Here is a 25008-nt window from a genome sequence, read left to right as displayed (position 1 = left end):
GGGGCACAGAAAATCGAGGATTTAACCGAATCCAAAAAGTTTTTCGCAGAAGTATTTCAAATAACAAGTAAATTCGTTTTAGCGGAAAAAAAATTGGGGGTTAGGTGCACTTTAACCGTCATTACTTCTGCATGCACTGTGTGTCACTTATGTCTCCATCACTTTTGTAAACCCTGCAGTGGACTAGCATCCCTTTGAGGAGAAGTAGAAATAAACAAGTATATTAAATAAAGTATGTGTGTACTCCTAGTCGCTTTGTGCTGTGGAAACCAGGGCTCGAAAAAAGTGCCTTCCAGAACAAGTAGAATTTCCTTTGGGGCAAGTACATTTTCATTCTCAATTGCCCAATAGGACCTAATTGAGGCAAGTCATCTGCCAACTAAGTAAAACAAAAATTCTTACCCAGGGCAAGCAAAATTTGCATGAGAGCTACTTGTCTGACAGCCAAGATGGATTACCAAGGTTTTTTTTTTTTCTGAACCTTGGAAACCTTAGGATAGTCTTTACTGAAACCAATGCAGACTTTACCTCTCACTTTTGTCCTTAAAGAGTCCTGCCACATCATTTCCTGTACACCATATACCACATATCTAGAGTCAATAAATTAAACTGAACCATGTACAAGATGTGCTGAAAAATATTCAGTTTGGATCACAGTAATTAAACTGTATTTAATTTTCCTTACACTATATTAATATTAATAACGTCATCTTTTATTAGTAGGTGCATTCTCATTGTCAACCTGGTTGTTTCAAGATTACACCATATTGACCTTAAAGTCTAAGGAGAAAGAGGCAGAAAATACTGTTCAAGGTAAATGTTAACTGTCGTCATTAGATAAGGATTTAATCTCAAGCCTATATCAATATTTTAAAACTATTATTAAAACTTTCTCTGGTCATCAATTTAGGTTAAAATGACTTTTCGGCTGCCTTAACAAATGATCAAAAAGATGCGAATAAATGAATATATACAGCAAAAAGTGCGAAATAACACAAAATAAAATGCATAATTGAAGTGGTAACAGCAAAAAGGAATTTGGATAATAGAAAGAGACTAAATAAATTTAAAAGAATTGCATAATTGTCTAAGCAGTGGTCGACAATTATTGTCCGCTTCATTAATCATGGCAGTGTACCATGACTTGAGAGTTTTTTGGAGGCATTTGCTTGTTTCTCCTTTAATTTATAACTCCTAGTAATGTCATTGCAGGAAATCTCGTAGACAAAGTTTGTTCCAAACACGAAAAAAAGAACATTCTATCAGAAATGTCAAGCATTGCAACATTTCTCCTTTCAAATGTTTCAAACCATGCATGGTTGAACGATCATCAAATCAGCTTTGATAAATAAATGCTAATTAAGTAATTGACAAAGGTGATTATTGTGCGCAAAATAACTCTCGAGTCATGGCACAGCGCCATGACTAATCAAGCAGACAATAATTCTAGACCACCATCAAGACAGTCTGCTATTCTTTTAAATTAGTATCTTTTCATTATTCAAATTCCCATTTGTTGTCGCTAGTTTAAATATGCAATTTTATTCTGTATTATTTCACACTTTTTGTTGTATATTCAATGATTGGCATCTTTTTGATCATTCATTTAAGGATGTAGATTGGCAGCCGAAAGCTCATTTTAACCTAAATTTTCAACCAGAGAGCGTTTTAATAGCTTTCATATGTTTTACTCTGGTTGCTCGACTGTTTTTTTTATATCAATATTGCTTTCCTACAATACTTTCAGTATGTAATAAATTTTAAAATATAACCAGGATTGGAAATAACAGCTGGGCAAGCTACATAATCTGACCTGATTAGGTATTTGGCCAGGCAGATCTTTTGTCTTGTAAGGCTATGTTTATGGATTACCCATATCCTCTAATCTGGAGAAAAATAGAGCATGCAATTTCCATGTCATTTTACAAAATAGTTATCGTTTAACTATTGGCAATGTTGAGGAATGGCGTACTGAAAATCTTAAAAAAGACAATAAACAGATGTGGTCAAATTAAAACACATTACACACACAGCATAGTCTTGAACCTATTTTTTGAATTTGAATTGTTGATTTCGAAGTTGATCATTTCAGACCTTGGGATATTAGACTAGTCTTATCTTTATTTAGCCTGGATATATCTGAGATATTGTTCATACGTGTAGGTTAACGTTAAACCTCTTGGAATCTTAATTGTGGCTTAGCCCCTCGCCACATTCATCATATTTCTTTAGGATGCATTTAAACCATTCAGCCTGTTCAGGGCCAATTAGCAAGGGTGTTAGTTCAGCCTTGCCCAGGGTATTCTCCCACCTGCCATTTTGAAAAGTGGAGAAGGTCCTGGGGACGAGGTCGTTGAAGTCACAGTTCTATACATTCAAGTCTTGAAGTTCACTCTTAGGGCTCAGGGGGCGAGAGGAAAGTAGAATTGTAATTTTTCATATTACTTGATTTTCCAAAGCTCCCCATTATTAGAACTACAGTAAAAATCATTTCCCTGCACTCAGTCAGACACAATTTCTACATGTACCCCGATTTCTTTAACTAGCTGTTTTTTTTCGAACCAATTCTTGTTTCCCTTGGAAGTATGAAAAGTAGGGATTCCACTGTATGAACAGGATGACAGTAAATATCATTGCCGTTCGCTGCACATTGAATTTTTGTCATTATTCAACTATCGGTTTTTCTTTTGAGACTTAAGAAAAGTCGTAGCACATTTTGTTCATTTTGACAACCATTCGAGGAAGTCGTTATGAATGGTTTTTCCGCTTGTTTGTATCTTTTGCTGGAATCGATAAATGTGATATATGTAAACTCGATATTTATCAATAAAATTGATAACGCTAAGGGAAAAATCGATAATCATCGATTAGTCACAACGAATCCTGTTATCAATTTTTAACGATTTTCGATGTCATTGACTAAGTTTTATCAATTGTTATTGAATGCTATCGATTATCAATTTTATCGATGGACTACCCTGGGAAAGTCTGGAAAGTTATGGCTTTGCAAAGTTATGTAATTTCAGAGATGATTTGTGCCCCCCAAGATGGTCAGGCAGCTAGACTGTGGAATACAGGGCCACCCCTTTGCATTTTACTGAATTTGAATGATTCCTTTTGTTTTGTTGGTGAAGGTAAACACAGCACAGAGTTTTTCAACCACTCTGAAAACAGCGAAGTCAAGAAAGCAGCAATTAAACCACAGAATTTTTTTCCTTTGCTTGGTTATCAAATTCTTCAATTAAACTGTGAAGAAAAACTGTTTTTCACAGTGAAAAACTTTGCGCGCACTTGGAGAGAGACTGAGTAAAATGAGATTTCACTGTCATGCCAGTAGGAACGTGATGTACGTTCTCAATGAGCCGTTCATGACGGCATCGCTTTCAATAGAGCTACTGAGCAGTTGTATTCCAAAGGTCAGCAGACTGTAAGCTTTATTGTAGCTAAACCTAAAACATGGTGGGCTTTGTTACCTTGAGAGCATTATAACGAACCATAGAATTGGTGCAAAGCATTAAAGCACTATTCATGTTTAAGATGTTACACGTGCTTGGATTAAGCTGTTCAGTAGTACTTCGTTGACTTCATTGCTGTGTAAGCTTGTGTAGGCGCTACAAGTGAGTGCTAAACAACGCGCGTAATCAAACAAAGATATTTACATTTAATAGCTCTTTAACTAAGCCGAGGTCAAATATAACAGAAAAGGTTTTACAGGCGGTTGAAGCTTTACAGGGTAAAAGTCGTTGGATGATTTTCAAAGTTTTCACATACGATCGGCCATAGATCGATCAACGGACGGACCATGGGGCGAAGTGACCGGGTACCGTACAGCCTTTTCTACTGGCTTATGCCTGTAACAGCAGACGAACGTCTACATATAAAAGTTCAAACAACTGTTCAGAGTCCATTTCGAGTTCATCTATTAGCAACATAGCTATTACTTATTATAAATCGCTCGTTTTAACGATCTGAAATTGCAAGTTTCACGCTTAGAATTACATTGAACCAAGTCAAATCTCTAGCTCGCTTCTTATATGGGTAGGAGTAGCCTTAAGCGGAATTTTTTTACTACGATCTCAGATCGTCGGCTTTTTCCGCCCAGATCTCGAGTTTCATAACAGAATGAAATCATCCGCCATTTTTGAATCTTGCCTTGCCATTTCACAACGGTGAGCTCTTGCTGCTTTGTGGACGACTTCAGGACTACTGAGGTACGTTGATAATGTAGAATATCTTTGTTTGTAATTTGTAAGCGCAGATTTTCTTGATTTCTTTAGTAGTAGCTCATTAGGTGTACATTTACATGGGAGGTTACGATGGTTTACGTTATAGGCTTACCTGTGGCAATGCAGTCTGTACTTGTACATCACTGAGTCGGGTTTTTTGCTCAAACTTCCCCTAACTATACATACTGTGAAAGGCATATATTCCCTGTACATTTAGTTATGAAGATTATACCATTTTCACCTGTTGTACAGTCAACTCCCGTCTTGCGGACACCTCGCTATTACGGACACCCCGCTATCACGGACAGCAGCTAAATCCCCGGCGAAAGTTACAGACGTTTGACTGAAACAAACTCCCGCTATTACGGACTCTCGCTATTGCGGACTTACGGACACTTTATTTGGTCCCACCGTCACAATTATATTGTTTTCTCTCTTGTCATAGCGGACACCGAGTAGCATCTTGGAATATTTGCACGCATATCAAGTCTATTTTTTCTGCTTTTTGAGATTGTCTTTGTCTTTTTTGGTCGATTTTCGCTTCTTCTGTCCATCAATCAAAATTTCTTTATTTTTTTCTCTTAAGGCCCTCTTAACAGTCTCGCTGTCATGAATAACTTCGTCCAGTCTGTCCAAATATTATAACATAAAAATTTTCTCGCACCCTGATATTACGGACTCTCACTATTACGGACACCAAATCGTGGTCCCAAGGGTGTCCGCTATAACGGGAGTTGACTGTACAAAGTTTACCTCTACTCAAATCAGGGCGTAACCAATCGATGGCAATCGATGATTCGTGACTACTTTTGTGTGATTATCGATTGGTCATCAATTGGCCGATATCAATCAATACCAATTAACTAACACGCATCGATTGATAGATTGCTTCTCCGATCATCGATTTTCATTGATTGGTTACACCCTGTCAAATGTGGCCGATCATGGATATGGCTTGAAAACATTTATTATAAAATAATCACAAAGTCACTTCATGAACGTGGGCATTAAAATTCAGTCAATGGCATTGGTGATCATTGTTAAGTGGCAGTCTCTCTAAAAGCGGTCTACTGCATTTCTGGTCGGAAAAAAGTTTTCCCTCAAACTTTTCTCAGTGAACTATCGTGGGTCATAAGTAAATGCAAACACTTTAGTTTTTGCAAATACGTCAAAATATTTAATATATAAATAAGCTGAAAACAATCATAGCCGGAAAACGCCTAAATTTGGGCGTTCCAATGACGGAAAATTTCCTAAATTGACAAGCTCGCTGCTCAAAGACCATCAAACATAACAAAAAATTGTTACTATCCCTACATTAAGTGATCCTTCAAGGGTAAGAAATGCACGTTACTTTTGATATATTTTGTTTTGGGGGATCCTGAAAATTTATCTTTTACCACCCGTTATATCACTTTCTGAAAACCTGCGAAAGTAGCTTGTCTTCGCTGGCGTTTATTTCAAAAGTCCAGACTCGGCCGCTCAAAACTCCAACTGAACTCTGCTAAACAAGGGTTGGGAAGCATACATATGTAAAAATACCTTGCGCTTTTTATCTTCCTTTCCCACAGCGACTTCGAACTTTCTGTGCTTTGTGCGATTCTCACAGTTCATTATGCAAATTAGGTTGTCACGCTAATTCAGATTGTTTTCAATCAAAACGCTCTCACATTATTTTAATTAATCATGCCACGTTTAAGATACAGGGGTCCGACAAAAAATAAAACTCAGAAACGGTTTAAATAGGTAGCATTGCTGAATTATTAGCAGTGATCTCCAGACGCTTTGTGGAAAAGTCAGGAAAACGTGGCCGGAATATTCGCAAATTTAGTCACGGTCCATTACTTCTATTAGTCCTGTTTATAGACCGGTCAGTTTGCAAAACTTTTCTAGTGTTTTGATTCTTTCTTTCCATTTTCTGCTGATGTTTCTAAAGTGAACCGTACTATTTAGCCGATGTTAAAACTTGAAAATTGATATCAAATCCTGACAGAACGCTGTAACTGAAATCGACAACATCGTGACCTTCGTAATCTCAGCTGTGTTGCACAAGCCACAAAGATTTTACCTCCTTATCTGCTCCAGACACTGCAAAGTCAACCAATGTGTACAGGTTCGTACAGTGTGTATTCGCTTTAGCAATACTCATTATCTTGCAATGAAACTTTGCTTGCTCTTTGGTTATAATGGAATTGCGATGCATTTAGAAAACACTTCAAAATGAGCATCGACTTGGTGGACAATTATTGTTCTCCTAAGTAAGTAAGTAGTTCTTCATTTAATAACGCTTTCGTAAGCAAATCACTCAGATGACTCTCATATGTTTTACTATACTCCAGAAGAGCGAGAATCACGATGATCAAAAAGTAAACACGAGGATGAGGACGGGTTGTGTTGTGGTGAGGGTGTCCTGACCTAACAGCTATGTGAACTCAGATCCCTCTCAGGGGCAGCTAATTTGACCTTTTCTCTATGGAACAGTGCCCCTATTACCTCTGAAACTGCTTTCAATACATTACAGCCGGATAAAACAAAATGTTTTAACGCCTGTGTTATGTAACAAAAGGTGTGTAAGAAAGTCACAATTTGTTGTACGCACCTGAGTCGACTTGAACAAGAACACCATACATTTGATGGCTTTAGCCATTTCAAGATTCACTGAATATCAGCTCTTTGCCGCCTTCTGGTTCCGACCAGGACGCCCTTGATGTGCTGGATACTGATAGGCTGTCCTGGGTCGCCAGAACTTCCCATACGTGTGCCTGTGCTTGGCGCATACGAACATTTGCGCGATAAGCGACTCGTCTAAATAAAAAAAGGCCAGCCCTCGCCAAGACAAGCTGTCCCTCTGTTATGGTCTCTCGTGACAAATGGATGGAAGCAAGGTGACTTTCTGTGAAGTCATTGCATTGAAGTAAGCTAATGATATCCAATGTTCCTATTGAATCCCACGACGGTCTGTACACGTGCGCGATAAAAAGCACGACATTTTGTTTTGAGATCTGTTTAATCTGATTTGTCAGACACGGTGGTAAAATTTAATCATGTAAGCTAGGCCTTACCCAAAACACAACGCAACTAGCACAGAAATTTCTTGCCAAAAATGCCCCTAAAATTAAATTACAAAATTGATACTAAACGAGGCCACCAAAAATTAGTTATAAAATTGCCTATTCCTGTTGTTGGGCGGTCGCTTCAACGGGTAATAAAAAAAGCCAAAATTGATCGTTTGATATTAATTCTAGCCGCGCAAACTATTTCAAGTTACTAAATATTTAACTTCGCTCATAAATGATACGGATATACTAATCCACGAAAACCTACAAAGCTAAACCATGTCGCCTTTCAACTTTCAGTTACCGAATAGAAGATAATAAACAGACTGGAAGCTAATTGAATTGAATGCATTGGTCACAAATTGTCGATTTCAGTATTCATTGTAGAAGCATTTCACACGTCGTAAAAGCTGAATTCTACATGTTTAAGTATTAGAACCCTAAGTGCATGCAAATATTGAATTACACATGTTTCTTTTTTAAATCGTCAATAGAAGAAAAGCTAGATTCAAAACATGAAAAAGTTTCCCGATTATATAGACCAAGTTTTACAGGTAACCAAATTTGCATAATACTTTGGAGCCACCGCATCATTTCCGAGCGATTTCCTCACTGCACGGTACAACGGAACAAATAAGTCACCACTTTCAGCTACTTGAGCCGTTAGTAATTTTTATTTTTGTGTAATCGTTTTTATTTTAGACTTAAGGTGAAATGTAACAATGTTAAAGCGTTTTGAATGTGAACTTGCGTGACAACTAATTTGCATAATGAACTGTGAGATTCACACAAAGCACAGAAAGTTCGAAGTCGCTGTGGGAAAGAAAGATAAAAAGCGCAAGATATTTTTACATTTCTATATTTCCTAACCCTTGTTTAGCGGAATTCAGTTGGAGTTTTGAGCGGCCGAGTCTGGACTTGGGAAATAAACGCCAGCGAAGACAAGCTACTTTCGCAGGTTTTCAGAAAGTGATATAACGGGTGGTAATAGATAAATTTTCAGGATCCCCCTAAACAAAATATATCAAAAGTAACGTGCATTTCGTACCCTTGAAGGATCACTTAATGTAGGGATAGTAACAATTTTTTGTTATGTTTGATGGTCTTTGAGCAGCGAGCTTGTCAATTTAGGAATTTTTCCGTCCTTGGAACGCTCAAATTTAGGCGTTTTCCGGCAATGATTGTTGTGAGCTCTAAAAAAATTATTTTGACGTATTTGCAAAAACTAAAGTGTTTGGATTTACTTATGACCCAAGATAGTTCACTGAGAAAAGCTTGAGGGAAAACTTTTTTCCGACCAGAAATGCAGTAGACCGCTTTTAGAGAGACTTCCACTTAACATTTGCCAATTGCTGTGGCCCAGTAAAAGAACTCAATATTGGCCAGATTTGTTTGAACTGACCTCATTTCCATTCAAATAATAGTAATATTAAATAATAAAAATTGTGTATTAACTTGATTGACCATCTGCCCTTGTTAGGCACCACCCTGAAAATAACAGGAAAAAATATTGATTGTTGCTAGCAAGGAATAAGTGGTACACCCCTAAATAAATACAGTGAATACTGTATGTTCTCTTGAAATATGCCACCTCAACTCCTATTCTGCACTTTCTGCCTGTCAGATAGCAACAATTCATAGGCAGGACCCATATCAGCATGTCCATTTATCCCTGATATTTTGACAAAGTTGTTTCTCATGTGCATTATGTGCAGTAATTAAATCGAGATTGAATAGGGATTTTAATCTCCAGTTGTGGCTACCTCTCGACCAGTTTTCCAAAATACAAAAAGTTTCCATGTTAAATCACTATATTTAGAACCTATTGTAAGCGACCACCTCTCGTAAGTGACGGCGACTACTTTTAGAGCTAGAAGTTTGAAATCTTGTGTTTTTAACCTCCTGTAAGTGACGACGTAACAGATAACAGACAAAAAATGGGATAATAAGGTGTTATTCTGATCAACCTTTGTACATGTACATGAACAGAAGGTAGTTGGTCAGAAGTGAACCATATGTTACTCTGAATAAATACTTTGGAAAGATTATATATTTTTGTGGCTGCTAAAATTACATGGATTTAGATGGGCATTGGCGCATGGGGTACATGTGCATGTAAGTCCTTACTGTTACCAATATTAAGCTAACGAGGCAAAATGTTGACCCAGTGTGGTCTAAGCTCTCGTAAGCGGCCACCTCCTGTAAGCAACCACCTAGGCTTCAAATTTTGGGTATTCGTATACGGGAGGGTTCGACTGTATGTCAAGTTAACAAATACAGTCGAACTTATATTATGCAGCCACCTATTAAACAGCCTCCCCTATTAGGCAGCCAGTTATCAAAGTCCCGATGAGGGCTTTGCTATTGTCTTTAATTCTATTAAGCGGCCAGCCCCCTTTAAGCGGAAACTATCCATTTCCCGGAGGGTGGCCGTTTAATAGGGGTCGAAATGTAGTTGCTGTACATCTGTTCAGAATGTAGTTGCTGTGCGTCTGTTCAGTAATTGATCACACCAAAAGGTGAAAGAACAAAAAAGTGGCACACAAGGTAATAGCCGAGTGTGTCATTGATGTTCTTACTACATTTTGTAATGTCTTGTGTGATCAATTACTGAACAGATGCATGGCAACATGGAATCTGTCTGTTTTATATAATAAAAAAAAAATGTTGATGGTGTCATCTAGCCTTGAAATGTAGTTCTGTCCGTACTAGTTGATCATAAGTAAGAATCAATGTTATTGGAATTTGAGAATAATTTGAAAGATGATCTGTTAGGTCACTTAATTGTATCCCTCAGCCAAACCAATATAATGGTATTGCTGTTCATTAAAATGTACTTTGCTCCTTGATATTCATATGCAAGATATTCAGCAATTACCTACAGTAAACAACTAAATATTGTAAATAAATTGCTATACATATACATTTGGTCTTCCATACTGATTTAGAAAATTTAATGGATTGTTGGACTGGCCATCCACACTGTTGAGCGGTTTTTTCAATTTGACAGTACATGCACTTGTCATTGTGATTTACATGCATCTTGTTTTGTTACAAATGTTGGGCATTTATGTAGTGGTGATAACACTGTTTCCTTTCTTTCACATGTAGAATAGAAAGAATAACATTACAAGAAATGTGGAAATACTATCAAGCTTCAGGAGGCTATTCCATTGTACAGTTATAAATGTATATTATATTTATGTATGTGTATATAGCACTGCCAAGATTAACTAACTTTATTTGATAACACTACATGTGAATAGTTAGGAATAAATCATTTAATGAATGGTCAAGCATTAATATGAAAGCTCCATTTGAGTCACTCAGATGGCACAAATATTCAGCCAAATTAATTTTTTACATGTTAATTGATTGTATGTACTGTACATATGTACAATCTGCAAGCATTTTCAAGTTATAGTGGACCTTCCTAACTATGGAAAGCAAAGGGCCAGAGTTGAGTGTCCATACTATGGAGGTGTCCATACTATAGAGGTACAGATTATAATAATTCTGGGGTTTTTTTTGGGATCAGATAAACTGTCCTTATTGTGGAGGTGTCCCTAGCGAGGGGTTAAAGTGTATTTTACAGTTGTGCAAACATGTTTTGCATCTGTTTCTTGACGTACAAGTAGTTACAACCACTATTTTGACCCCCTTCTGATTTGTCACACAAACCTTGCAATTAAAAGGATCTTCTCCCTTAGCAACCAAGAGCACCTTTGGGGAGTACCAGCTAATCTAATTGTTTATAAATTATTTTTAAGCTCTTGCAAGCAGCCATGAAAGGATTGTGTATTATTTCCATCGTTCAAATGAGAGATTTGCAGGTTTCAATCTGAAAATTGTACATGTAGTTACAAGAATCTCTTCCATGTATGAAAAACAATTATTTTTAGGATATTTACAACTGCTGGGAATACCACAAATGAACATTTACATGCCCCAGGCTTTTAATGCTAAAAGCTCGCACAAGAGAGTGACCATTTACATGTACATTGCGCAGTCTTTATGCTAAAAGTTCACGTAAAAGATCAGGTCATATTGTTTCAATCCCTGGTTGTATATAAGAGCTCTTTTTTGAATTCTTGAGATGGCTTCAGGGAGAGCTTTGACAGTATTATTGATCGCTGATATTGCAGATTGAATTTTTCTTATTGCTATGATACATGTACATATATCTTGAGACAAGTGTGATAAATCAGCTGCATTAGTATTAACAATAGCAGTATTAGTAATGGTTTTGTACAGTAGCGTAAAAAAATGAACATCAAGACTTATTAGTTTAATATTATTTCTCTAGAGCAGTTTTCAATTGAATGTCAAATTAAGTAATCAAAGAATACCTTTGGTTTTGGTTTTGGTAAATGAGATTGGCCGTGTAGTCTAATTGGTAAGTAATTAGTTGTGGTTTGGTTTTACAACACTCAATTGAAAACTGCTCTAATATACCTTCATTGATGGAAAGATATTACCAAATTACACTGCTGTCAATTATCTTAGGAATATCGAAGGAAACCAAAATTTTCTGAGAGTTCAAAAGGTCACGCCACCAGTTTAATCCAGTTTGTTTGTGTTTCTATCTTCTTTCCCAAGGTCCTTTCATTTGTGTGTCATAATTTTGATATGTGCAGCATAAATCTCAATTGTTAGCTGCATAACTTTGAACTTCAGAATTTATTTGTTATTGAAAGGCACAAAGGTTATTATATTTTGTGTAAACCTGCTACAATCCTTATTTTGCTGTTTACAAAACTCTCTTTGTAAGAAGTGTAATAAGATAATGCTCTGGTTCTCAATACCTTCCTATTTTACATGTTGATTTTACAGACATTATGTGTACTATTGTTTGACCTGCTGTGTAGTTTCTTTGTCTACATTATACTAAGATTTTACGCAATATTCAGTTTGCTTTTTACAGAGATTTTATTGAGATTATGTCTTACGGCTTACGCACCCGTTCCTTTGTACAGGCTGATTTTACAGAGAAGATGTGGACATTTTGCAGAGATTTATACCAATAACATGCTTACATTTTACAGACATTATGCGTACTTTTGCGTGACATTGTGTGTAGTTTATTTGTGCAGATTTTAGTAACATTTTATGATATTTTAACTCAAATTTTACAGACATAATATGGAGATTTTATGTCTTCGATTTTACAGAGATTTTTCTCCTGCATATTTTACAGAGATAATGTGGACATTTTACAGAGATTTCTTTAAATGCCATAAAATCTCTTAAATTTTACGAAACATTCACAAGAAAAATAGCAACATTTTGTGGACATTTTATGCGATCTGAAAGCGAAACATTTACTAAATTTTACAGACTTTTTATAGAGATTACAAAATCTCTGTAAGTGTACAAATTTACAGACATTGTAAGTTACAAAGGAAATGTTGACATTTTACAGAGATTTAACGAACTTTCTTGAAGTCTGTAAATGGTTCAAATTTTCCAGTGGATCCCCTCCATTAAATACTATGATCAATAATATCAGGCCTAACATAACATCTGCTCAGAAAATATCAGAAAATGATGACTGCTTCGCAAAAAAGACCATGTATCGGCAGAACAAAACTACTGTAATATTTCTGAGCTACATTGCTGAATAACGAAACTCACACCGATCAGATGTTACACTTTTAAATTCCTTTTGCTTTTCACAAAGTAGCGGTTGTTTTAGTTCTTTCCACGCGCTATTCATCAGTCTTCCAGCCAGCTATAAAACAGTAACTCTTTTCACGGTTAGTTTTTCTCATTTGCATTACAATGTAATCCAACTTGGATGCGCGACAATTTCGAGCAGAAAATGCAAAATTTCACCGAATTGCCTCACATGCATGCTAGATTATAGCGGAGCTCCGGCGGCCCGAAGGGCCGCTAAGCAGAGCCCCATATTCATACAGGAAGGAGAAGGAAACCCATGAGTTGATTTTCTCATGGTTATCGTGGCTAGCGGTACTGCTCGTGGGCGCGTACGCACGACGACGACGACGGCGGCTTTGAACAACCCGGCCCAGGAGCTACGCTTTAGGCTGGCCTAAATCTATATATTACTGTAATGCAAATGAGAAAAGTTATTCGTGAACTCCGTGAGAAGGGCTATCGGCCAATACCGTAGAGTGCCTCGTCATGATATCGAGTTATTTCCATATATGACTAAAAAGTAGAAAAACACAACACCTTACTATTGTAGTTCCGATATAATACTGATCTAGTGTTTCTTTATATTTCAGCCATCCTTTTGAACCTTTAATCCGGTTAAATCGACCCTCAAAATGGCGTTGACTGTGGACGAGGTACTTGAAAAGATTGGGAGCCTGGGGCTGTACCAGATCAGGCTGATCTTTATCCTAAGCTACATAGAATGGTTCAATATAACCTTCCAGATCATGGTACCTACCTTCCTCTCTGCGGAACCCAAGTGGATGTGTGTCCCTCATCTCAATAACACCGCTTGTAACTTCACTGGAGAATTCACTGCAGTGGATAAAAGACGATGCGATATGCCGAGGGAGGCCTGGACATTTACCGATGATTTTACTTCCGTTGTCACGGAGGTATGCAGTTTATTAAACGTTCAGCATCATAGATCCTGTTGTTACATTTTTTAAAAAGACAAATTGTGGAAAGGCTCATCTGTGCTCAGGGTAAAACTTATCAAGCGACATGCCATTTTTCCCATCTTACAGATCTATTTGTAACTAGTTTGTTATTGTTTGAAATTTTTAATCATGGGGCGATTTCCATTCAACCACAAATTCCGGTTGGAACTTTCCAGTGACAATTTAAATGGAAGAGCATTTTCCAGAGTTTCCGGAAAAGAGGAAAACCTTGCGAGGTATACCGAAATTTTTGGAAATTTCTTTTTAGGAATTTACTTTCCTCTTGGTTTTCTTCCCGGAATTTCTGGAATTTTAAGTTGAATGGTTCGCATTTCGGAAATTCAACCATTTCCAGATTTTCTCGAACCTATCCCAGGAAATGTTTTTACCATTTGTCAATGCAAGTTTTCGGGCTTTTTGTGGAATGGAAAGCGCCCATGGTTTCCATTTGAGATAATGGCGTAAACATAAGTCCAGTTAGTAGCGACATACACGTTTGTAACAATGATGATGTTTTCTTGTGACAAGTTTCGGTAATCTTCTGGATTTTCTGGGGGCAAGTGATTGGCCTACCGCCCAACCCCCATGACCTGGAGGGCCAGTGGTTTTCTGTCAGGGTTTTCCCTCCCTTAGGGGGCTTAAATGGCTCCCCAGCAGGTGCTGCTTTAGTCTGGACCCTTACCGCGCAGACCAATCCGGCATGGTTGGACCTCCCAGGAGCACAAGGCTCCCGCCGGCATAGCCCTGGGGGTCGTAAGGTCACAAAAGCCTTCCCGCCACGACAAGGCACACCACCACGGGGAGGACGACCTAAAACCACATGGAGAAGGACGGCGGAAAAAGAATCCAGGCAAAAGAGATGGTCCAGCTGGGCGGAGGTCAGGGGCACAGACAGGGCTAGTTGGCGAGAGACAGTTACAGCCTTATGCGCCTCATGGCGTGAAGAGAAATAACTATAACTAACTTGTTACAAGTAAAATATGAAATTTCAAGTATATGAAAGATCATATATTTGAATTGCGGAGAAAGATTTGATTGATCCTCGCAGTTATACACACAACTTAAGCAGTTGGGAAATTAAAGCCTGAAAATCCCTCTCAAGCCTGAATGTCTTATTATTGTTATTATTATTATTATTATTTTCAGGCTTTAATTTCACCGCTTTTAAAAGTTGTGTATGTAACTGCGATGATCAATCGCATTTTCATGTTTTCTTATTGTTGGAACTTTCGTTCTTTTGTTTGTCATTTTGTAACAGTGTTGGTGTTTTGTTGTTGTTTGATTTAAGTTTGACCTGGTTTGTGACAAAGCCGTGCTCTCCTCCCTTTCCACATCACTGGTGTTTGCCGGCTGGCTGGTTGGTGCAATCATTGGTGGTGTTTTGTCAGATATCATTGGCCGTAAACCCATTATGCTCGTATTCTGTTTCGCGTGTAGTTTGTTTGGCCTTTTCGCGTCCTTTCCTCATCATTTCTGGCTTTTTATTCTATTCAGGCTCTTGACTGGATTGTGTATTGGTGAGTTAGACATTTGACTGAAGACATCAGTCAGTAAAATACTATAAATGAAACCGTTATTTACCGGCCACCTCTATTAAGCGGCCACCACCTTTTTTTGTCCGATGAGGGAGTTCTCTATTGTCCGTACTTCTTTTAAGCGGCCACCCATAATTTAATGCAAGTAGTAGGCTTCCTTTTGGAAAAGACGATGACAGATAAGAATCCGAAGTAGAATTTGGCGACTGATAAAAACATTCAAACACACGTTTATAATGACTGTCTTGACGTGATTCATGTTTACTAAGCAATAACCCTGTTCAGAAAATATCTAAAGTACACGAACCCCTATTGAGCGACCACCTCCCATTTTCCGGGGGATGGCCGCTTAATAGGGGTTCAACTCTGCATGCAAACCTACTGTAATCCCTTACATAGGCTAGCTCGATTACCAGCCGATGTTAGGGAAAGGACTCCTCTTCTCTGGAAGGAACGTAGGTCGGACTCGGGAGAGCGGTGGAAATCGAGCGAATCCCGTATATAGAGCAGGTTAAATTTTCTGTAATCTCACTTAATATTCTTGTGATGGTTTTTTCAGGGGGAGGGGGGATGGCAATTTACGTGCTTGCAACTGAGTTCGTGGGAGGGAGGCATCGTCACGCGGCTGGTACGTCACTGTGGTACTCGTGGACCTTAGCTCTAGTGATGTTAGCAGGTCTGGCGTATGGAGTGCGTGACTGGAGAATCCTGTCAATCATCTGTGCCGCGCCTGGTTTACCATCTATTTTAGGTTGGCGGTAAGTGACTAGTGAACAAGTTCCATCGGTATAAAGAAGTCACGCTATTTAGATTTAGTTTGGCCAGGTAAAATATAACCTTTAAATTAAAGTAAACCTCAGAATGATAGTCTACTAAGATAGAAAAACTCTATAGAGATAATGATAAACTATAAATGAACAAGGATCGTTAAGGATGGAGAAGATTGACACGGATTACAAACGACGAACTTGAAAACTTTAGGCTAAACTCGTTAAGACGCGCAAACCGTGACCTAGCTCCTTTAATTCAGGTTTATTCCAGAGTCGTCAAGGTACTTGCTGCTAAAAGGAAGGGTTACAGAGACAGAGGATGTGCTGCGAGATATCGCTGCCGCTAACAAGAAGGAATATCCGGACGAACTTCTCTACAACCCGAGTGCTGATGGGAAGGTACAAAAAATGGGAGACGTCAGAGATTTGTTTCGAACCAAGAAAATGTTGCACAGGACTGTTGTCTCTTGGTATGCCTGGTAAGTTAAAAAAGAGACAAAAGGGGGACGGGGGAGAGGGGGGGGGGGGGAAGTAGTGTAATGTAAGTGGAGTAACTATAACCAAGTAAGTAGTGTATAAATATTGTATTATAATTGTAGTAGAAGTGCCGTAATGTAAGGAATGTAACGTAATGTAAGTAAGGTATTTCGTGTAACTCTCGTAATGTAGGTCATGTAAGTAAAAAAAAGAAAAACAAAAAAGTGATAGTAGAGGGCGTTTTCTTTTCAGCCTTGATATATATCAACAGGTTTTTGGCTAGCGAAAAAGCCCAGCTTAAAAGAGAGCGACAAAGATTTTAATTCTCGCCCTCCTCAAAGCTGAAACTTTCATGTGCTCCCGGCGACTTTGAACAGGGGCCCAGGGCTACAACACGAGCGTGACTTCCAGTTATGTCAATATCCAAAAGACATTTTTACAACGATAAAAAGCTAAAAATATTTCTTTTCTTCCGCAGGTTTGTAAACGGCATGGTTTACTATGGTGTTTCATTCAGCACTCCGACACTTGGTGGAAACATGTACCTGAATTTCTTCCTGGCCTCCATTATCGAGATTCCCGCCAATTATGTTGGTATCTGGGCCTTGGGCAAGTGAGTGGTGCCTCTGCGCTAACGCTTTTGGCGGGAAATTTCTTTTAAACTAAGTTATTTCTTCATTGGAGCGATTTTCATTTAATTGTCGAAAAGTAATTGGTTTGGCATCAGCTACGCGACACGATTGGCTTAAAAAACTCGCGCCACTTTTTCGTCCAATCAGAAGTAAACCGAAACCAATCATGACCCGTTCGCACACCTTTTCCCGCGCCTTTCGTCAGCCAAGTGTAATTTCTTCGAGGTTTGATTGGTTCACTGGATTGTGTGCGTCCTTTGTGATTGGACAGAGTGATGATGACTTCGGTTTTGGTTTTACGACACCCAATTGTAAACCGCCCTAGCAGTCGGGTTTCACCTGTTGCTTCACGCCGGAGGTTTTTCCCGTTTTATCAATAGTTGTAAGTGCTAATGACATTATCTGCTCTAGGTTCGGCCGAAAAAGGCCGCTGGTTTATTGCATGATTATTGCTGCCATTGCCTCTGCCGGCGCAGTGTTGTTTACAATGTATGACCCTGGTGAGGACAAAGGTAGGTTGGTTCCGATCTGTAACACACTGTACCTTAAAAAAGAGCAAACAACAGAAGGGAAAAAAATTCCCTCAATTCCTTATCATTGACAAGTAGTAAAGTTAACTGAGGCTTCCATTTTCAAGCCAACAAACTTCTTGACTTGACGTTTATCCATATGGTGGTATGATAAACAGTATTACGTAACTACACTGATTTGATTGTTTTCTGCAGGTTTCATGGTTGGCCGTATTATCATGGCATTGTTAGCCAAGTTCTTTATATTCATTTCATTCGATGCCGTGTATGTGTACGCTGCCGAGCTCTTTCCCACAGTCATCAGGTATGGTTTGATCCATGCCTCATATCCCGGGAGGGGGAGGGACTCCCACATGAACAGTATAAATCAAGGATTCTGGTCTCACATAGGGGTTCAAGACGAAACGCCAGTATTTTTAGCTGCCAAAGTATCTTTTAGAGCGCACTCGAAGAAATAATGATAAAAACGCTCTTAATTCTGTTTTGAGGCTCGATTTCCGCAGGTCTCTCGAGTCCGGTCTACTAGAGCGGGCTCCTTTTCTGAACAGCGGCTGGTAATAGACTGTTCCGTTTTAAGTGGTATCTATGGGTCAAATAAAGCTCAAGCCACACCCAGATTGGTTGCCTGTAGGGGTTTAATTCAAATTTCCGACGAGCATCCCCGGCCTATGGGAGTCCCCCCCGGGGTCCATATGTGCCTTTACGTACCTAGCCTATTCCCAACCTCGTTCCCAGGGTCTCTCATCTTACCGCCCCCTGGAGCTTCGCTCGCTCCAGGGGGCGGTAAGATGAGAGACCCTGGGAACGAGGTTGGCCTATTCCCTTGATCGCATTCACTGCATAAAGCTAATGCAATGTTCACATATGAAAGAAGTTGTTCTTTCTCCAAAACAGAATTCTTTAGCCAGTCTTTGCGCTTGCTCTACCATTTCTGAAGTTTGCACAGATGCAAGAGATCAGTGAAATTTTTTTACCAGCGACGCTTGTCTTTTTAGTTGATCTTCTTACATTCATAGTTTAGTTTCCAAGCAGAGTGTCTCTTTTTCCACCTTTAATAAAGCGCCGCTATAATCTGGAGGCGGCGTGGCCTAGTGGGTAAGGGCGCTGGATTTGTAATCCGGAGGTCCCGAGATGTATTTGTGTTTAGTGGTCCCAGATTCAACTCCTCCACGCTTTGTAAATATCCAAGTGGTCAGCCTCCCGGCAGTTGCGATTTTTGACGAGTTTCTGTTAAATTTACAATGCTTACAATATTTGTTTGCCTATTTTAGTGTCTGCAATTAGAGTAGCAGTGCTAAACACTTCGACACTTAAATAAAGTGATTTATTTTTATTTATTATGAGCCATCACCGTGGAGCCATAAGACTTCTCAATTCTCATTTTAATACTAGCCATGAGAACTTCGTATAACATCAAGACAATATCCCCTTGTAGATGATCTTCTTTATTCTCATTACCTGCCAGCCCGCTTAATAATGAATCCAGATTAGGAGAAATAAGATCTCGATCACTGTTGTGTTCATTATAGGAACATCGGCATGGGATCATCAACGGCAGCTGCGAGGATTGGTTCATTTTCGTCTCCTTATATCATCCATCTGGTGGGAAACTTTATGTTTAATCAGCAAAGATTTTTACGATTTTATATCTCCGTTTCCTCCATAGTTTTAGATTCGATTGAAAAGAATACCAAACACTCAAGACAGTGTTTGACCACATTTCCAAACACCTCGAAGTTCGTCCAAAATACTCCACTGCGCGTCGTATTTTAAACTCTCCTCTCTGTGTTTGGAAATGCGGTTTTCCAAGACGTTTTTCAAAGCCTTAATCCTTCCATCTCCCACAGTAATGTCTTAAAATCATCAAAAACATTCCCAACGTTAACGGCACCTTGAAATCTACATAGCTATGAAAGCATTTGTAGATTACATCAAACCACAAGATATGACTGACATTACCACATAGCTTGAATGTAATTCACTTTCTTTTCTGTTATCATCTCTCAGCGACTCGTGCATCCACTCCTCCCGTACGGCATCATGGGAGTTAACGCGCTGTTGGCGGGTTTGTTGTCCCAGACGCTGCCAGAAACGAAAGGAATGCCAACCGCTGAGACAATGGACACCGAAAGCGCAGAAGAGGCCTATGTGGCATTACAACTGACAGATCCCAAAGAAAAGGACCCGGAGGAGATGAAAGACCTCTCCATGGCTGACGCCGTCAAGGACACCGCCAGGGTTCATCTTGTGGATGATAAGAATCCGTCTTCTATATGAACTGGCCCGGAGACTTTCTCAAGCAAACTGGTGATTTCATGGGTGATGTAATAAAACCTAGAAGTAAAAAACTGTAGATTATAAAGCCCCAGCCGCAAAAAATTGGCTACATAAGCACCATATATACTAAAGAAAACAAAGGAATATAACAGGAGCAGCACTATTTAGAGCTTATTAAAACGCATTTTAGTAGATACACCAATCACAAAAATACTGATTGTTTTTACTCTGTAATTAACAAGCTGTTGAGTTCACCCTAACCTCCTGTAGATAGCCCGGCGTTACACCAGAACCATTTCGGCCTGTTACCGTTCTTTCAAAACTGATTCCTTTTTTCAGTTCTCTCCTTATTAATTAACTAATTGAGGCCTCGTCCACACGTATCCGGATATATTTGAATCCGCAACTTTTTCTTTCCAAATTAAAAAATTTCCCCGTCCACACGTAGTGTATTCAAATCGAATTTGCCTGTCCCCACTCATCTGATGGTATCTGGATTCGCTCTAGAGAAACTAGGCTAACACGTTGTACCGCCATATTGGTTTATTGTTCGGTAAGAGACTGGACACGATTCTGCTACGTCACCGGATTCGAAAATATGCGGATTCACCGTCCACACATTATCGGATTCGTTGTGGATTGATTGATTGATTGATTGATTGATTGATTGATTGATTGATTGATTGATTGATTGATTGATTGATTGATTAATTTATTTGCACTCAGGAGAGCGGATTAAAAAAATATCCGGATTCGCTGCCGAATTCGCCGGGTGCATGTGGACGGAAGCCGTATCCGGAAAGAAAAACTTGCGGATTCAAAAATATCCGGATACGTGTGGACGGGGCCTGAGATAGTCAGCGAGAGTGCCGCAAGTAATCAGGAATTGCTTCTTCTTTGCGTTACCGTTCTGTGGTTGATTAAACGGCTTGTCCCAAACACTCAACCGTATTCAAAGTGACAAAAGAAAACGAGTTAGAAGTTTTGTCTCGCACATTTAAATTTCCCGCGTTTAGTGCTGATATACTTTGCTTTGTGCTCTCATTAGCTCTCATTGTTTCATTGTGTTTTGCATTTCTAGTTGTTTGCCAATGTTAAGTTTTTTTTGGTTCCGTCATGAAATCCGCCATATTATCGCAGCCGATAGCAGATCTTACAATAACTGCAAAAATTCTCCGCGCTCATTGGCTAATTATCATTGTCAATAGGTGGACAGACACATGAATTTGTAATTTATGTTGACGCAACGACCGAGAGCAACTTGTTATTGTAAAAAACAAATTGACGTCAGTTTTTCTTGCGTCTGTCCTGTTATTGATCATGAATTTCGTCATAACATTGTCAAAGTAGTGTGTAGATCCACGAGGCGATAGCCGAGTGGATCCACAGCTACCTTGACAATGTTATGACGAAATTCATGATCAATAACAGGACAGACGCACGAACAACTGACGTCAATTTGTTAAATATAGTCCATGGTTTTGTTGTTTGTGATAGTGTATATACCGTGGACCCACTTAGTCCGGTCACCAACGGGCCGCAAAAATCTGGCCGTGTTAACGGGATGGCCGTATTAAGAGTCACTGACTGGAAATATCGAGAATGGCTGGCCAGGTTAGAAAAATCGAAAATCCTGAGACTTTGCCTAAAGAACGCTTTTAGGGAGCTACTTTCGAAAATGTTATTCCGATTTTCTTAGAATTAAGAGTCTTCGAGAAATTCGCAAACAACGAAAATATAGCTTTTTGCCTCATTAAATATGCAACAAATATCTGGAAGTTCTCGATATTCGCGTTGAAACAATTTACAAAACTAGAACACGGGGTAAACTTTGCATAAGAGCTTTGATTTTCTTCTATCTAACAATAGGAAGTTTTTAAATTTTTCAAGCATTTTGAAGGATTCCGTCGACCGTTGAAGAATTGCCTTTTCACGCCCCTATGAAAACGGCAAAAATTGCGTAGTTTTACGGGCTTAAAATGCATCTTGTTATGTCCGATATGGAACTAAAACAAATCCTGTGCAAAAGAGTGTGGTTTCTACTATAATAATATGGAAAAAATTTTCTGGGCAATCGAGGTTCACACAGGTTAAATGCAGAAGTTCGCGACAATCTCTTCTCAATTTGCATAATGCGGTATGTTCAAAGAACTCTATTGTTGAGCACTCTAGTCTGTTTTTGTTCCATTTGCGGGCCATGCTTTGGGGGAAATATACAAAAAGAGAGTTGATCCATGTCGTTATTACAACATTGTTTCATTATTTCACGCAAGATACAAAAAAACTACAGAGAAAGCCCAAAATATAAGTTCAAAGTTACATAGATTAAATACGCTACATGTATTACGTGACTGGCGTCACGCAAGACATATTTTCAGTTAGCTCCAATTGGAATTCCTCGATTACTGAGGTTTAGACACTTGCTTATAATAGAAGCATATAGGGGTTTGTCTTTCCCGTCTATACACACTCGATTAGTCTGCAAATATTCGAAAGGAGACTGGTCTTTTAAAGTATTTTTTAACCATTGTGTCTCGATTTTGATCTTGATGGAAAACGGATTAATTAGATGCAATAAGACCAAGGAAGCAGGTTTTCTTGAAAAATAGAGTAAGACTGTCTGAGGTCTATCCCACGATCTGACCTCGGTTGGAATTCGGCCTAGTCCAAACGTCGTGCTTCTGCCGTGCCTACCTCAAATAAATTTGGCCTGGCAGTGCATGACAAAAAGCTATGAAAGATTCAAACGTCGAATTTAATTCAGTCGCGCAGAAGATCGGAAGAAGTTTGCTTTGCTGAAGACCTTTTTAAATGCTAGAAAGCAATTGCAGCTGATGTATCAGGATATGAATTCACAGGGACAGCGGAGTCTTTTTTCAAGTGAAGGTGGAGGGGGAGGTGGGTAGCTTGAAAACGAGTGGCGCCGACGCAAGTTTGTAGAGGGGTCTAGGGGCATCCTCGCCCAAAAAACATTTAAAATCTAGGGCCTCGGAAATGGTATTTTTGAATGATAGGTACTTTTACTGAGTGCATTTACAGTAATATATTTTGAAGGTATTATGAGCTTGATACATCTTTCTCAGCCCTCCATGATATGTTACGGCCTTAGTACTGACTGACCTGCACTTTTACACAAGCCCCCCGTGTGTGGGAAGGAAGCGCACGCTGCGGAAAGGTTAAAACTATGTAAACGTGAAAAGCTTCCTACAGATTTGGTACGAGGTTGTAGCTTTGTAAATTCTTGGTAAATCTGTAGTCAACCATGTCATTGTGGTAAAAAGTGGAGGGGGGGGGGACTTGAGCCCCCACCCCGGCTCTGCCGTCCCTGGTTCAGTTCGGCACGTGCATGGCAAGAGCACGCCGTTCGAAGCCAACTCGAGCTACTGCCGTGCGGAACAGCATTAGGCCTGCCGTGCTATAAGTAGTCGCGCCCACTTTAATTCAGCCTGCCGAACTGAGTGCATGCATGGTTTCAAACGTCGTGCTACTGCCGCGCTTGAGTCGAAGTTCTCGGTATTCGCATTGAAACATTTTACAAGACTAGAACACCGCATAAACTAAGCATATTGAAAGTTTTATATTAAATTAAATTTTGATGTGCGTGCCGTCCTGGTTCCGTGGACTGTCGAAGAATTCAAGCCCCTATGGAAACGGCAAAAATTACGTAATTTTACGGGTTTAAAAGGCGTTTTAGTTTGCCCAATATCGGGTCGAAATAAATACTCTGCTTAACTTTTGGTCTTCTTCAATCGGTATTTGGAACAAAAAATCTGGGCAGTAAGAACGCGCACCAGCAAACACAAACGTTTTTAAGGCTAGGTGAACTTATTTGCATAATTGACGAAAATTGAAAAGTCTCTTTATAGAACGGTCTACTCGATATATTTCTAACAGTGTTTTTTTGTCGTTGTTGGTGTCTTCAATTACTTAGCCTTTTGAAGATTAACCCCTAAGATGTGAACCTCGATTGCCCAGAAATTTTTTTCATATTATTATAGTAGAAACGACACTCTTTTGCACAGTACTTGTTTTAGTTCCATATCGGACATACCAAGGTGCGTTTTAAGCCTGTAAAACTACGCAATTTTTGTCGTTTTCATAGGGGCGTGAAAAGGCAATTCTTCAACGGTCGACGGAATCCTTCAAAATGCTTGAAAAATTTAAAACTTCCTATTGTTAGATTGAAGAAAAGTAAAGCTCTTATGCTGAGTTTACCCCGTGTTCTAGTTTTGTAAATTGTTTCAATGGGAATACCGAGAACTTTGTCAATTTTCTAGATATTTGTTGCATATTTGATGAGGCAAAAAGTTATATTTTCGTTGTTTGCGAATTTCTCGAAAACTCTAAATTCTAAGAAAATCGGAATAACATTTTCGAAAGTAGCTCCCTAAAAGCGTTCTTTAGGCAAAGTCTCAGGATTTTCGATTTTTCTGACCTGGCCAGCCATTCTCGATATTTTCAGTCAGTGACTCTTAAAGGGGTTCTTGAAATGAAAAATTACTGACTGAGCTTTTGTTCGGGTCAGAATAAAGTGGCCGTAATAACGAGGAGGTCGTACCAACAGGGTGTCCGTAAGGCGGGGTTCCACTGTAGATCACGAGCGCGCAATGGATTGCCGATGGACTCCACATTACGGGGATAAAAGTTTGAGCTGCCATCGTCTGCAATTACAAAATTGGGTCAGAGTCGTCTGTGGTCATATGGAAACCAGGCTATAAACATGCAAAGCATCTACTACGGAGAGATGCGATTAAAAGGGCAACTGTCGCGTCAGCATGAGCGTCGAAAGTTTACAATAAACCTTCGACGCCGCTTCAATTTTTGCCTGATTTATTTCTTCCCGCCCCAACTAACTGTCCCTGGGTCTCTGAGGATGGCTTCTGGAAAT

At 39.2% G+C, this 25008-nt stretch overlaps 1 protein-coding gene across 7 annotated transcripts in view; it reads left to right on the top strand.

Moving 5' to 3' along the window:
* The window catches only part of LOC145488203 (organic cation transporter protein-like), a 29427-nt gene extending 5355 nt beyond the window's left edge, over window positions 1-24072 (top strand). The window contains exons 2-13 of one of the 7 annotated variants that reach the window (XM_081467016.1): window positions 724-813; window positions 4103-4211; window positions 10394-10471; window positions 13531-13854; window positions 15188-15416; window positions 15994-16192; window positions 16465-16683; window positions 17160-17294; window positions 17725-17825; window positions 18039-18147; window positions 19373-19445; window positions 19851-24072. In XM_081467016.1, coding sequence (XP_081323142.1) covers window positions 13573-13854; window positions 15188-15416; window positions 15994-16192; window positions 16465-16683; window positions 17160-17294; window positions 17725-17825; window positions 18039-18147; window positions 19373-19445; window positions 19851-20120 — 1617 coding nt within the window. In that variant the 5' untranslated portion in view covers window positions 724-813; window positions 4103-4211; window positions 10394-10471; window positions 13531-13572 and the 3' untranslated portion in view covers window positions 20121-24072. Of the gene's footprint in view, window positions 1-720; window positions 4212-10393; window positions 10472-13530; window positions 13855-15187; window positions 15417-15993; window positions 16193-16464; window positions 16684-17159; window positions 17295-17724; window positions 17826-18038; window positions 18148-19372; window positions 19446-19850 lie in introns of all 7 variants that reach the window. The other 6 variants (XM_081467015.1, XM_081467014.1, XM_081467017.1 and 3 more) reach the window with 6 other exon arrangements.
* The last annotated feature ends 936 nt before the right edge of the window (window positions 24073-25008 follow it).

Source organism: Orbicella franksi, chromosome 5, assembly GCF_964199315.1.
Source record: "Orbicella franksi chromosome 5, jaOrbFran1.1, whole genome shotgun sequence".
NCBI classification, from domain to species: Eukaryota; Metazoa; Cnidaria; class Anthozoa; order Scleractinia; family Merulinidae; genus Orbicella; species Orbicella franksi.
The sequence above is the reverse complement of the archived record's forward strand: the minus strand, read 5'-3'. Positions and strand labels throughout refer to the sequence as shown.